The sequence below is a fragment of the Synchytrium microbalum genome (genome assembly GCF_006535985.1).
Source record: "Synchytrium microbalum strain JEL517 chromosome Unknown SmJEL517_scf0020, whole genome shotgun sequence".
Taxonomy (NCBI): Eukaryota; Fungi; Chytridiomycota; class Chytridiomycetes; order Synchytriales; family Synchytriaceae; genus Synchytrium; species Synchytrium microbalum.
Genome location: NW_022158369.1, coordinates 55,078 through 70,267, shown reverse-complemented (window position 1 = coordinate 70,267; position 15,190 = coordinate 55,078). Strand labels below are relative to the sequence as shown.

Below are 15,190 nucleotides of genomic sequence, written 5' to 3'. Positions count from 1 at the left end.
AACTCGAATGCTCAATCTCATGATCACCTATCCAAAGGTGAAAGACAGATGAATGTCTTCTTTGATGTAAATACCTACCAGGACGGCAAGAGTAAAAAGGAGACAAAGAAACTGAGTAAACAGGAGTTAGAACAGGTCAAGGAGAGAGAGAAAGCGAAGAAGAAAGCGAAATTAATTGGAAGATATGCTGACGATTAAAAGAAGCACTGTAAAACACTGCATTTTTGCATCCGTAATAAATCTCAATATTCTTCTTGCAAATGATCCATGGTATTGTGACTGTACGACAGGGAACTCCACTACGGCTCATACTCACGCATTGTACTTGATTTCGCATGGACATTGGTTCAGCCAACCAAGAAGCGATGGAGCGTGCGATAACTTTCACCAGTTACGCGCAGCTACCCACTTCATACCTTTGGACACCATCTTGTTTAGGGTGGCATTGTCAATCCTATTATCTTTATAAAACGTATAGAAATTAGTAGTGGACTAGTCAGCAATTATCACAAAACCTTACCAGATTGCTTCCATGGTGTGGAATGTCGTAAGCCGTGCCAGGAGAACATATAAGTGACTTGTAGCCAATAGCTTTGTGAACACATTTCTTTGGATTGGTAATACTACGGGGTTGTATTTGGCAAATCACAAGTTTTTTCTTGGCGAATGTATATAGTACAATAGGGGTTGGGGTGACTTATGGTGATATGACGTGCGTTGCGTGTGTCCCTCAGGTTCTGCAAGCTTTATCAAAGACGTTCTATGTATGAAGAGGGTAACAGTCCACAGTCCATAAGTTTGGCAATGACGGATATATTTTCTGTAGCTGATTGAGTGGTTGTTGACGTAGTGGTCGTAGCAGATTGAGTATTCTTCAACATTTGACACCTAATACCAGTAATCCACCCATCTCCATACGTGCTCTGATACTCTACATACTGCTTGACGTGTTCGGAAAAGTCGGATTCTTGTGGATCGGTCTTTACAATGATGTTGGTAGTGGTATTGGTAGCAGCCCCTTGACTATTATTATTACTATCCGGTATATATGCAACAATTAATTCCTCTCCTTCCTTCACACTAGATTCCCATTCCGTAACTCGATCAAAGTCAAACACACCCCTCGCACGATAGAATTGCAAACCTGGTGATGATGCAGATGCCAAGGATTTAGCTAATGCCGGCAATATAAGATGCAAATCGACACCCGTTTCGTTGGTATTGGCTGATGGTGGTGGTGTAGTATCGTCAATATCGGTATCATCGTCGTCGTGATCATGGTCTTCATCCTGTTCGTTGATTGTTCCTTGTTTGGTAATTGGACGACCTACATGCCTTGGATCAGATAGTGGGTATGCGAAATCACGGATTTTTAGAGTAGGTATTATTGTTGGTGTTGCGATTGTTTGTAGGCTTCCTATTGTAGAGAATCGTATTTGGCGAAAGAGTACGCAAGGAGAGACGGAAGATAGAGAGCAAGCGTTTCATACCTTGTACAGATTTCGGTCTTTGAGAATTGGGCCCGTGAAATGATTTGGGTCTCTTTAACCATCAAAAATTGAAATGTCAGAACTCTGACAAAATGTCGTTGGGAGAATGCCAAAGACGGGAGGAGGAGTAGAATACGTGTAGGGCGTTACATCATCAAATGAACGACATGCTAGCTAGACTTACTTCTGGAGAGGCGTTTTTCCTAGGCCTGAGACTGAGACTGTCTGTCGATGCTATTCAAATGAAGCAATATTAACAAACGATCCCGCTTGAAATCAGAGTATCAAGATACTCACTCATTTCAGTATCCTTGTCCATTCTCCGCCTCGCTCCTTGGACAATCTTGCAAGATCGAAGTTTTCAACTCTTGTTACAACTGTGGTCAACGGCGCAATGGGAACCCTACGCGAATTGAACACAAGAATGCACAGAATGAACTTACAAACGGCACCAGAATTGAAGTACGCAACCAAATAGATAAATCCAATACAATCGAAAGACCATGGATCCATGCGTTACGTTATATATTCCTTTGCTCCTTTGAAAATACCAATTACAACCAAATGCTACATCTGCTGTTTTATGACAAGTGGAAACACCCTGCACCTTCCCTTATAGCTACTCCCAACCTCTCCTTCATTATTTGCATTGAAGAATATGGTGGAATCTTCAAATAATTTGTACAAGTCATGACACTAGGTAAGTCCTCATCTGGACGTCTGCCATCTCGACGAACCACCGTCAGTGGTGGATTGAGTACTTTGAATCCTCCAAATGGTAGTTTGGGTGCTCCACTCACAAATTGAAGGAATTCTCGTCGTCGTCCTTTATCATAATCCGAGAGTATGTTCACCAACCATTCTACCTGCTGTGATGTCGACGAATATCCATGATCTGCTTTGATGGCATCTGCAATGGTATTGGGCGACCAGTCTTCTTCAGCCGATCCACCAGTCATGACACTCAACTCTTGGACTGTAAACGACTTTAGATCCGAGATGGGGAATACGAGATTAAAACCTTGACGGAAGGCATTGACTTGCTTCATAATGCCTTCTGATATAGTCATTTCGGTAACCCGATCAATATACAAGTCCAAGTTGTCGAGAGTGACTGGAACGTTGGTTCCATCATCTACCAATTCGATATCGGGATATCCTGGCAGAGTAAAATCTAAAGACAGGTCTTCTATCGATGCGTCTTGCATCTTTATATCTTTTATACGTCGTTGCTTTTCTTCACTGCTGAGATTCGTTTGATTTTCAATCATCTTCTTCATAGTCACACACTGCCTCAACTTTAAGAGTGATGCGTGTAGAGATGGATCAACATGTTTAATGGAATGAAGCAATGGTCCACGAGTACTTGGATCTGATACGCCATTCATGACCACCAGTTCAATAAAGAGAGGACTGAATGGCAAATCAATGATACGAGAGTCCAATAGAGCTTTTGCGACAAAGGTGCCCAAGTGCAAAAACAGGTTCAATACTCTCCTACACAATGTTAGAAAGTAAATAAAAATTGCCAGGTGCTCCAGAAGTGCATGGAAACTAAAGAAGAACGAATATGCGAAATAGAATTGACTAGCGTTTACTTACTCTCCTGCTTCTGATTCGGCTTGTTCCTGTGTCATTGGGGCTGGGAAGAGACCGAGTGGAGAGTTGACTACTTCATCGTGCATTGCTGGTTCCTCTGGTTTGGCATCAACTGCAACCATCTCAACGTCGTCACTATCTTTACTGCTTGGAGGTTTGCCTTTTCCTTTACTACTCTTACTTTTACTCTTGGTAGGCGAAGGCTTCTTGGCAGCACGTGTAGCTCCCATTCCTCCATCATCTCTCCATACACGATATGCGCCACTGGGTTTGATTAGATCTTGACTGGCTTTAGTTGACAATACTGAAGACGATGTTCGTTTACTTTTACTTTTAGATACAGCTCCAATGGCCACTCCACTTCGTAGACGTACTTCACGACATACTGTGGAATAGAATTCCAAAGTAGGACCCAGACCTGTACCGACTTCATCTTGATATTCAATTTCCAATAAAGACTGAGTACTACCCCACGATTCCATGATTTTGATCATCGTATCTAATAATCGCGCTCGAGGAATACGGACTTTTTGACGCGACATACGACCAAGTAGTTGTGGTTGCTCAGCACGACGAGACCCAGAAGCAGCTGATTGCTGTTGTTGAGCATTTTGCCAGCGATTCATCGATCTCGAATACCCAAATGATGTTGATTGCAAATATATGAGGCGTGTTTCGAAGGGCACCAAGAAGGAGAAGTCACGAGCTACAGCTGTACACCAATCTGGAAGTACGTGACCTGCAACAATCAGAGGCTCATCCAATTGTCGATTGAGTTTGGCCGTTAGTTTAGAGCTATTAAAGGCCTTCAGCGGTAGAGGTGCAATCGTTATCGGTGTCGTGTCATGAGGTACATGGACTACTGCTTGAGGAGGTTTACGTAAGACCGAGTCTTCAGCGGCGGCTGCAGCAGCTTCGACACTATCTAATTCTACAGCTGTGGAATCACTTTCATCTTCAGAGTAGATATCATGCCAAGACGTATTCAACCCATATAAGAGTCGAAGTAGATGCATGAGTTTACCAGCTATCGAGTCTTTGGCTACACCCGTTGGTGCATCAGTCTCGTACGGCAGTCGTACTTTAAGTTTGTGAGCATTGTCAGTTCCCTCTACTTCATCGTTACTCTTCTCTCCATCATCTAATTTATCAGCACTCAATGATGCTTCATTGATGGGCACCTTTCTATACTTGATGGAGCATATTTGACTAAATACATTGATTTGAGAAGCTGATTGACCTGATGCAATACGCTTTGACCGTTCACTGCTATACAGTGCACCGAATATGGTTGACGACGTGGGCACAACTGTATCATCAATGATAAATTGCACCTTGAAACTATTTTGACCAGCAGCGGCTACACTGGCATAAGACATGGAAGCCGTGGAAGACGAAGCTGTTGCTTTCTGTGTAGTTTGACTGGTACTTACAGATTTGTCCTCAACAGCATCGGTTGTGGTTGCTGATGATGGTGGTTGTGGAGGTGTATTGGCAGAGTCAGTTGCAGGGTTCTGACTGGGTGGTTGAGATTCCGTTGTAGGAGACGAGGCTGGAGGATCTAGTCTCAAATCTACTACACTTGTTCGACGATGGGTCGAGGAACCACTAGGTGGCGTACTAGTTTCATTTTGACCACGATGAAGACGTTGCATCTCTTCAGTATGCAGAAGCAAGTCACTGAGAGTACTACCAGTTTGCTATGAAATCAAAAGCGATAAGCTTTACTGTGGATTCTTTGCTGCGTTTTCGAAAAGAAAACAACCACAAAGCTTACATCGTCCATCATATCATCGTCATCGCCATCATCGTGATATTCATCATCCATATCATGATCCTCATCATGCTCTCCTATTGCAATTTGTTCTCGAATGGCCACGTCATCCTCCTTATGATCCGGCATATCTTCATCATCACCAACGTCTCTTTCATTTGTTACGGGTGTAGCTTCTGTAGTAGTCTTTTGAACTACTACAGGAGCATCAGCCACAGTATCAGTATCGTTGGGCTGTGGTTTCTCAACATCATCACCACTATTCGTTGGGTTGCCTGCTGTGGTTGAGGCATCAGCAACCTTTTCGGTAGATGCTGTTCCTCCAGCTTCGGTACTAGTAGAGGTACTTGTTGTAGCAGGGTTCTCCACAGTTTCAGCAGGAGGCATATGAGCTATCTTTGGCTTCAAGAAATCCTCTATAGATTGAAAGGCAGCTACAGCATGGACACTAACAAGTAGAGCTCGATACTGTGCTGGCACTGTAGTTGGGTCTTCAGCAATAAGCTTGATTCGTAATTGTCGAGCTAATTGCAATGATGGGTTTTGTGCTTCTCGTGGACCCATTCCATAAGAGCCACTCAGTAAACCATATAAGCCACTACCTCCATCATATCCTGTATACGCAGACGCTGAAGCTGGTGTGCCAGTAGATATTTCGAATCGTTCAGCTCGAGCCAATGACTCTTGCAGACGTTGGACGAGACGCCTAAAAGCGTTTGGCACAAAATAGTTTCCATGTCTTGGATCTGGTGTGGGTCCATTCATAAAGACATGTAAGAAGGCTCGAAGACGCAGCATTATACCAGATTGATATACTGCATTGCCTTCAGAATCTTCTGGTGCTGGAGGCTCAACCAAATCACAAGGAGCTGGAGTTGACAAATACTCTGAGATGGCATCTATAATTCCAGACTCGAGTATCTCAAATCCAGTGATACCAACACCTTCTACAGTGCTCTGAGTAGCAAAGTGTTGAGCAACTTTGTTGAGAGTCGATAATGCCAATCCTCCAGGCTCTGAGTCTCCTTCAGGAGCAGACAGAGCTTTTAATTCAGAGCCTAGTCGTCTCAACTCATCAAGGACTTGATCCTTCCTTTTGAGCCCAGCACCATCTAATCGAGATTCAGCTACAATTTTACGACACATCCACACAATCCACTCTTGAATGTCTGCCTCAGATACTGACTCTTCATTAAGGACCTTTACAGCTGGAAGTGGTGAAGGCGACGATCCATCGCCTTCACTGCGGATGATTCGTTCAAGAGTTTGAAGATATTGCTGCTCTTGCATAGCTGGATCCGGAGTTGGTGATGCAGATGTAGCTGTAGCTGTTTTGTCCGCACCCGTGGATTTGGTCTTTTCCAGTTTGGCTTCAGAACTACTCGTAGAAGCAGTAGTCTCTTCAGTAACTACAGGAGCTTTACCCTTTTCGGCTTTACTACTGGTTGACGTTGATCCTTCTTCAGGCACTGCTGGCTTACTACTGGAATCGGCAGAGGCACTTGCTTCTCCTGCTTCGTTTATGTGCAATGCCGGTTTTGGTTTTGGTGTGGATTCTTCGTCATCACCACCATTACCACCTGTAATTTCAACTTCTTCACCATCATCTTCAGCATCTTCTAATGCTTCAGCTAATGATCTGAGACGTCGTAACTTCTCACTAGTGTTGGCATTATTCATAGATGGACCATTCTCGCTACCAAACAATGCCGTCAACAATCCACCCAGCCGACTGCGATTACGCATTTGCTTAAAGTAAGGTACCAAGTCGTTCATACTATTGGATGCAGCTAGTTTGGCAGGTGACATGGGTATGGAAGGTCGATCTCCCAATTCTACAACCCGCTCCATTTCAGACAAGACTCCTTCTCTAGCAAATATAGATCCCAAACGATCACCACATTTGGTAGTGACTGTTTGAGCTATCTGTATACCAGCACTGACTAATATCAAGGCATCACGGCGGTCTTGTGTTGGGACAGTAGAATCTGGAGCTAGAGCAATTTCTTTTACGGCAATCAAGTCAGATACAAACTTGCCAAATGACTTGCACTTGGACAAGGCATTGGCAAGAATGTCTGCATCGCTTGAGTGTGCTACAGCTTTAGCGACACATTCCACTGCTTTTCGTCGTACATCAGAATTGGCGCTAGCATTGAATACCTAGTGAAATGCTCTTTCATGTGAGTTGAAGAACGAGAATGTGCGACGATTACACAACTACGTCAAGTTACCTCAATGAGAATTGGCATCAACTCTGATGTGTATGCCATCAGCATTTCTGGATTCTCTTTGAGCATAACGACACGACGTTTATATTTGGCAGCAACACTGACAGCAGCAGATGCGGCAGCAGAAGCAGCTGCTTCTCTACCCCTGGCTAATTTTGATGGAGATGCCGATGTGGGTGTTTGTACGGGTGCTGGCGCCGTTTCTGTTTCAACTTTATTGCTCTCAGATTCGGGCACTCGTGTCGTCCATATTCCATCAGATGGCAGTTTGGGTAGCAACTCAGATGCCAAAGTCAATATATCAACCAATGACTCTGATGAGCGAGATTGACAAGCTGATGCTACTACAGTCGCCAACTCTTCTAAATCCCATACACCATTTTCATTCTGAGTGAGGACTGCACCACCAGTCAGAATTCCTTTCAATACTTCTGGAAAACCTAAATCTACCAGTAGATTACGAGACATACTAGGTAACCCCTTGGCAACACCAGTAAACATCTTGAGTATATGTGAGAAAATGGCTGGATTGGTGAATGCTAGAGATGGAGCATTGCCAGGTGTAGCAGGAGTAATCAACTTAAGCGAATTTACCAAGAGTGCATCACCAGCTACTCCCAATACTCGATCACCAACTGTCTCCCATTGAGCAGCCCATTGTACTATATGTGATGTTGCTCGTACTATATTTTCGGCTACCTTGGCATCGTGATGATTGATTAACGCGGGTAGATATGGTACAGCCAACTCGATCATATTCAAGGTATGAGGGACCGCAGCTGGTGGTACTGGAGCTCGACTAATGGGTAGACGGGTACATGCATATGATACAGCAGCCGAGCCAATACGTTGATAGTGTGTACTATAGAATTCTAGCTTGTTCAAGCAGGATTCTAATGCACCAGCCTTGATAACAGCTTCACTATAGTCTCTAGCAATCCTTTCAATTACAGCAAGAGCATTCTCTGCAATATCTCGATGCTCTTGACGTGTTATAGATAGACAGTGCTCTACTAGGACCGTAATGCCGTCATTGGCGATGAGGTGGAGGGCTGATGGGGGATTGACATCGAGAAGGTTTGTCAAACACCTGAGACACAAGACTCGAATTGGACCAGAATGAGTCGGATCTAGCTCTTCTAAAAAGTCTTGAGCTGCATCACCTAATTCACTGATGAACAGAGCAATGCTTTCATCCAACTCTGGCATTGGCAGCTGTAAGATTTCAAGCCAAGCACGAATAAAGTCATCAATACTGAAGCCAGCCATTGTTCGCGGGAAGTCCCCCTCTAAATGGATGAGATAACAGAATTAAGGCATGGACGAAAAATAGACACAACTAACTCTCGAAAACTCAAAGTACCTTGAGTCATTGCAAGCAGATTGGCAATCTCTTGTAATGCTCGTTCCTGTCTATCTGGTTCTCCTGATTTGATGCTTTCTAGAGTTTCGCGCCAACGAGGACTCAGAGACGCTCGTGACATTCCACTCAAAATATCATAGTTTCGTAATGCATTGGTAGCTGCTGCAGCAATACTAGTACCCGTTGAAGGAATTGCTGAGCTTCCTGCTGAATGAGGTGGTCGTGGCATATCGTGCATTCCATAGTCGTCATCGTCTTCATCGTCATCTTCGTCTTCATCCATACGATCTATATGAGGTTGATCTGGATTTGTTTCGGTAGCTGGCGGAGTTGGATTTGATGTTGAGGTAGCTGGTGGTTTATCTTTAGTGTCTCCTCCGTGTGTTGGGGGTGCTGGAGGTTTCAACTCATTGGACGAAGTGGCAGGTGATTCTGGTTCCTCCACAGGAACAGGGTCAGGATCACCTTGCCTTGATCGAGTCTTGCGAATAACTGGTGCATCACTACTATTTTTACTGGGAGACGATGATGGAGCATCTTGATCTTTGGCTTTGCGTTCCTTTCTACTGGTGCGATTACGACTCTTATTCCTTCTAGCCCCTGAATCTACTAGAAGTGTTTCATCGTCTACCATTGAACTGAAGACGGATGCATCTTCCTCGTCTTGTTCTACGTCAGGAATTGATTTCTTTGATTTACCTTTCTCCTTAGCCATAGGTGAGGGCACTGGAGGAGTGTTTGCAGTACTGGTGGTGGTACGACCAGTTGTATATGTTGATGATATATTTGAGGCAGCTACTACGGCAGCTTGACGCTTTCGTCTAGGCGATGCGTCGATAGACGACTTGGGTTCTTCGGCTAGTTCCAGTGATTGCGCGACGTCGCCTACAGAGCGCTTGCGTTTCGATGATTCTGTTCGATTAGTAGAAGGAGAAACTGGTACTGAGCGTGCTCTAAATGTATGTTATGGATGAGTACTTTGAACGATCATAGTTTCGGCAAGCAACTTGGAGACTGTGCAAAGAGCAAATATTACCTTTTTGGATAACGTGACGATGACGATGGAGATTCCAATGGAGACGGTGGATCTACGGCTTTACGCTTCTTACTGCTGGAGAAGAATAGGATGTGTTAGATTGTGAACGTGGCGAGAAGGTGAAACAGGTGATAAGTTGAAGCGTACGATGGAGAAGGAGTAGGAGAAGTGGTTGCTGATAATGATTGTATTGTTTCAGAGTCGGCGACGTGTTTCGTGCTAATGTGAAAGTTGATGAGACTGCAAGATTGAAACAAATGCTTGATGTGCTTGACATGCAGGACGTTTGGATTTTGGTACTTACGACGAACGTGACGTCCTAGGGGAAGATTGGTCCTCGGCAACAGCAGAAAGAGCTTTCGTCTTTTTGTCCATTAATTATTACAGAGAATCCATTCAAACTTGCACAGATTCGACCTGTTCAAGTTTTGATTGCTTGGCTGCTCTTTGGACGCTATGTGAGGTCATACAATAGTAAGAATTTGCATGCTTGTGAGCTCGTTGCTTGCCGTGAACGGACTGTATGGAGCATACCTTTCTTCCGATAACTGCTCCTGTTGGGGTCTTGGTGAATTTGGAGATTTGGAGTCAATGCTGCAGCGTACGCACATGCGAGGACAATCAAATATTCAAATATGCTGAAGACGAGGGATCTTGATGTCTGAGACTTTCAGGTAAGTACATATCAACGGTTCATCGCCAGGAACTAAGTCGATCTGAAAATTTCAAGGCTTTTTTCGTGCTTTAGAAGGAACGTGTTTTACGTGACATATACACTGACAAATGAACTCTATCGCATGATATAACTTTTGGGACTATTCTTTCTGTAGTCCAGTTTTGGGTGTGGTGATTCAACACTTCCAAAACTCCCAAAGTGTTTTCGAGACTGACAAGAAAACAACCATGGAAAGAATCGCAGCTATCTCAAATCAGTTGGCAGGCAAGAGAATTTGGTTTCTGTATTGGTGTGGTTTGCTCCAGCTCGCTGATGTGATGACGTTTTCGTTTGTAGCCAACAAGTCCATTTTGGACAAGAATCCTGATGATGTGGTGATTGTGGACGCCGTAAGGACGCCTATCGCCAAAGCAAATCGTGGAGGCTACAAAGACATGCTCGCCGAAGAATTGTTGGCTGTCGTGTTGAAGGTGAGGGCTTGTGTCCATTGTCACATTTTGACTCTGAAGCTGACCATCGATAACACAACTAGGCTTTGTTGGACCGCAATCCAAAACTGAGCCCCACTCTCATCGAGGATATTCAAGTGGGATCCGTTACTGGAGAGTTGGGAGGAAGTAAGTATTTTGAACAGCTTGAGGATCTCGTCAGATGTGTGTCCAAACCAACCTTTTACGTTGCCAGGCCATAAAGCCAATCGAATGGCACAGATTACTGCTGGAGTTCCATGGGTGAATGATTCTTCTTATGCAAAAAACGTGTCAGAAGAAAATGAAACTAATCTTCGAAATAATTTAATTGATTCAGACCGCCTCTATGGCCACAACCAACAGACAATGTGCCTCAGGCCTACAAGCCTGTCAAAACATTGCAGCAGAGATTCGCTCTGGTCAGATCGAAATTGGTGAGCTCTTACTGGAATTGCGCTGGATTTTGCAAAACTAGAGTCCCTGAACATACCCGCAATCCTAGGTATTGGTGCTGGTGCTGAGTCAATGACCATCGGATATAAGAATAGAAACATGCCTACCGTTGTGTCTCCTGCTTTAAATCAACACCCGGTAGCAAAGGAAATGTTGATGCCCATGGGCCTTACTAGTGAGAATGTGGCAAAGGAATATGGTGTGACCAGAAGAGAGCAGGATATTTATGCCGAAAGGTCCAACAGGCTTGCGGCAAAAGCTCAAGCTGAGGGTTGGTTTGATGAAGAAATCGTCCCAGTCACAGCTTCAATCAAGGACAAGGATGGAAAACAAAAGGCTCTGGTTGTATCAAAGGATGAAGGTGTACGTGGGGATACTACGCTCGAGAGTCTGTCGAAGTTAAAGCCATCCTTTACAAAAGATGGAACAACCACTGGTACGTTGTTGTACTTCCACACCTAAGGCAGGATCCAAATCGTTGAACTTTTCAACCATGCCTGTAGCCGGAAATGCTTCGCAACTATCTGACGGAGCTGCCGCAGTTTTGATGATGAAGAGATCAACGGCCGAACGTCTTGGCCTACAGATCAAGGGCAAATTCATTGCTTATGCATTCGCATCGGTCCCACCACGAGTAATGGGAATAGGTCCAGCATTCGCCGTACCAAAAGCTCTATCTCTAGCTGGTATTTCAATCAAGGATGTCGACATTTTCGAAATCAATGAAGCTTTCGCTTCTCAACTCGCCTATTGTGCTCGAGAATTGGGCATTCCACAGGAAAAAGTCAATCCTTCAGGTACAGGCTTTGCTTGGATTAATGTCTTGCTACATATCATTTACATCCTACTCATGAGAGCACAACAACCGCGTCATTAACTTGCATCTCACTTACTCAGGTGGTGCCATCGCTCTTGGGCACCCAGTAGGCATGACAGGAGCGAGACAGATCGCAACTTTGCTTGGAGGTCTCAAGCGAAGCGGTGGTAAAATCGGAGTAACAACTATGTGCGCTGGCACAGGTATTGACCCTGTTCTGTTCTGAAACTCGAGATCATCCAATTTTCTAACATCTAATCTTCAAGGAATGGGAGCTGCTTCTGTCATCGTTCGAGAATAGATCGTAAATGTTGTTTCTTGACGCGGTTTCCGACCGTGGGTTTACAATACACAATATTTTGTGTTCCAACCCCAGTATTTTTTTTGTGCTTTTGTGACAAAGGCCGTTTGAACAAGACAAGACAAGTACCAACCAGATGGCATTCGGATGGACTCGTAGAGAACTAAAACACAAGTTCCTGCTGCTTTTACTCCTAGTTTGTTGGGGGTTTGCGGCACTGCAGTTGTGGTTACATATGCTGACATTGGGATCTGAGACACAAACAATGTCTCGCCCAAAAGCAGCAATACTAATACTAGCCCGGAATTCTGACCTATCTGACCTTGAGCGTACGCTCGTGCAATTCGAGGTAAAGTCCAACATTTGCTCGTACATTTTTTGACCAGTTGCTCACATTACAGCGATTGAATAGGACGTCTTCAACAAGCAGTTCCAATACCCTTACGTGATGTTGAAGTAAGCGAATTACTATGTTGTAGCCCATAACTTCATCCGATCTCATTTTCAACTTCGAAATCCAGCAATGTACCATTTACTCGAACATTCAAGGACAGCATAAGTCGATTGACACATGCTAGCATAGTTTGGGGACTTGCAACGGAGGGTCTACTTGATGCTTTCCAGTATCCCAAGCACGTAGATACTGCAGTGAGTACTCATAAATGCTTTTGTGACCCACATATTTTTACTGACTCAGTCTGCCACTGCAGATCGCTGACTTAAGTAGATCGCAAATGTCTCAAGTCAAATATGGAACCTCTGTGGCGTACAGGCACATGTGCAGATGGTACTCTCCTTAAATTCGAGCAAACACACGAAATGTGTTGCGATCGCGCATGGATGAGATCGGATCTCACGCATCAAGCACGATATTCGCAGGTTTTCTGGTCTGTTTGTTATGCATCCGCTCCTAAGTGGGTATGAATTCTATTGGCGCGTAGAGCCGGGCGTCGATTTCTATTGCAAAATCAACTACGACGTCTTTCAATGGATGGAGGACAACAACAAGTCATATGGATTCGTGATTTCTCTGCTAGAGTTGCCTAAAACAGTCACGTCCCTATGGCCCATAACTCGAGAGTATTTGAAACAACGACGAATCACAAATTCCACTCTCTTGAACTTCTTCTTAAATGACTATGGGAATTACAATCTCTGCCATTTCTGGTCTAATTTTGAGATCGCACGTTTTAGTATATGGAGAGGTGAGCGTGGTTCAGTGGAAGTGTTTGGTAGCTTGATAGTCGTTGAGGTTATACTGACCCACAGTTAGCAACACAGATCCAGCATATCTTGACTACTTCACCTATCTCGATCGATGGGATGGATTTTACCTTGAGAGGTCGGTATTGTAACTCGAGAGGTTAACTCGAGAATTCAACAATGTTTCCCCCAAGTAGATGGGGCGATGCTCCGGTTCACTCTCTCTGGGTTGGGATTCGCCTCAACAAGTCTCAAGTGCACTTCTTCCATGGTAAGAGAGCTGTTTGAAATCGACGAAAAGAAGGCGTATTTGACCTGGTTCTCGCTAGATATTGGATATCGTCACGACACCATTTCACGATGCGTGAATGATGGATCACGTTGCAAATGTCCCAAGTCTGCTATAAATTTTGATTTCCATAAGGATAGTTGCCTTGCTCGATGGCTTGAATATAAATAACCTTGGTCGGTTGTATCTACTTTGCAAATAAACGATGCTGATGGTATTGGATGGACTCGTGACTCAAGAATCCTTCTTTAAATTTTAATTATCTGTGAAATTTTGATATACCCTGTGGGTGAAAACGCGTGCCTGTCGTGTCCAAACATTGCAACATTAAAATATCCATATTAGCCAACCATTAAAATCAGAGTCTTCGATCAAACAGCCCAATAAGATGGCTGATAAGAAGGCCAAGATGGAGGCGCTTGCAGCGAAGGCCAAATCCAAGTTTGCCCTATGATTTCAAATTCATCTAATTGCTCGATTCTAATTGGGTTTTCCCAAACTTTATCAGAAACCCACCTCCTCCCGAGACAAAGAAGAGTGCTCCAAAATCAGCTGCATCTGAATCGAGTGCCTCAAAGCGTGAAGGTTTGTTGTTTGTCTCTTACACGCATTGCATCCAACATTTGAATTTGTTGTGATTGATTTTTCCTTTTTCACGTTATATAGCTGAAGTGAGTGCCTGAACGTGTCTTTTTGATGAGATTTTCCTTTTATTTACGTGGATTTTGAATTAATGGGATCTTGCTTGCACCACCACTCTTGGAATGGTCGCCGTCGTTGTTGTTTGATTTACAGAAACTTGATCAACGCGCAGTTTGATAGTCATGCTACTCACAATCATTTCTAATATCAACATTATTTCTATTCTAGTTAGAAAAACGTGAGAAAATGTTGTCATCCCAACGGAATCTGGATGAGTACGACGATGATGATGGTTTCTTAGTTGGTCAGTTCCGTGTGAGTTTCATTAATTTCTTCGCCGATCGCATTTAAATTTCTCCTCTTGAAAACCTAGATGACGACGAAGTTGATGGTCCTGGAACTGACGATGATTCAGAAGAGGAGGAAGAGGAAGGTGAGATTATCTTCTGTGTTTCTGCGGTTATTTTATCGCAGTTTTGCAAATGAATGAGGAGGCCAGTACTCTTCCTCCTAATATCTTTGTGATCGACGGGCAGCTTGATGGAATGCCTCGTTCGAACAGACACTTTGTAGTTTGATGATCATGCTTCTCACAACCCACACTCCCTACTTCATATAGAGACCAGCAAGAAGCGTAAAAAGTCATCTTCCAAGTCATCAAAAGACAAATCAAAGGATAAATCAAAAGACAAATCCAAAGACAAATCAAAGGACAAGACTGCAATGAAGAAAAAGAAGAAGGCAAAGCACAGTGACTCGGACTCGGATGCATCTGCCAAACTTGAAGAGTCTGAAGACGATGCAGTCGAAGACGACTTTGGCACGATCGATAAGAGCGCCATTATT

General features: G+C 43.9%; 4 protein-coding genes across 4 annotated transcripts; 2 read left to right on the top strand and 2 right to left on the bottom strand.

Moving 5' to 3' along the window:
- Positions 1–749: 749 nt before the first annotated feature.
- Positions 750–1,809, bottom strand: SmJEL517_g03610 (uncharacterized protein; the record flags this gene model as incomplete). Its single annotated transcript, XM_031169538.1, has 4 exons — positions 750–1,417; positions 1,491–1,542; positions 1,675–1,724; positions 1,788–1,809. The coding sequence occupies 4 exons, from the start codon at positions 1,807–1,809 to the stop codon at positions 750–752; spliced, it is 792 nt and encodes a 263-aa protein (XP_031024444.1).
- Positions 1,810–2,071: 262 nt separating this feature from the next.
- On the bottom strand, positions 2,072–9,868 carry SmJEL517_g03609 (uncharacterized protein; the record flags this gene model as incomplete). Its single annotated transcript, XM_031169537.1, has 8 exons — positions 2,072–2,987; positions 3,093–4,789; positions 4,867–7,026; positions 7,098–8,383; positions 8,458–9,410; positions 9,494–9,568; positions 9,641–9,712; positions 9,798–9,868. 8 exons carry the CDS (start codon positions 9,866–9,868, stop codon positions 2,072–2,074), a joined length of 7,230 nt encoding a protein of 2,409 aa, XP_031024494.1.
- Positions 9,869–10,396: 528 nt separating this feature from the next.
- SmJEL517_g03608 (uncharacterized protein) lies at positions 10,397–12,210 on the top strand (the record flags this gene model as incomplete). Its single annotated transcript, XM_031169536.1, has 8 exons — positions 10,397–10,639; positions 10,702–10,786; positions 10,854–10,900; positions 10,977–11,073; positions 11,142–11,528; positions 11,596–11,889; positions 11,990–12,112; positions 12,176–12,210. The coding sequence occupies 8 exons, from the start codon at positions 10,397–10,399 to the stop codon at positions 12,208–12,210; spliced, it is 1,311 nt and encodes a 436-aa protein (XP_031024493.1).
- Positions 12,211–12,944: 734 nt separating this feature from the next.
- On the top strand, positions 12,945–13,873 carry SmJEL517_g03607 (uncharacterized protein; the record flags this gene model as incomplete). The annotated part of the gene is made up of 5 exons (XM_031169535.1): positions 12,945–12,997; positions 13,090–13,415; positions 13,492–13,552; positions 13,611–13,684; positions 13,743–13,873. The coding sequence occupies 5 exons, from the start codon at positions 12,945–12,947 to the stop codon at positions 13,871–13,873; spliced, it is 645 nt and encodes a 214-aa protein (XP_031024497.1).
- Positions 13,874–15,190: the final 1,317 nt, after the last annotated feature.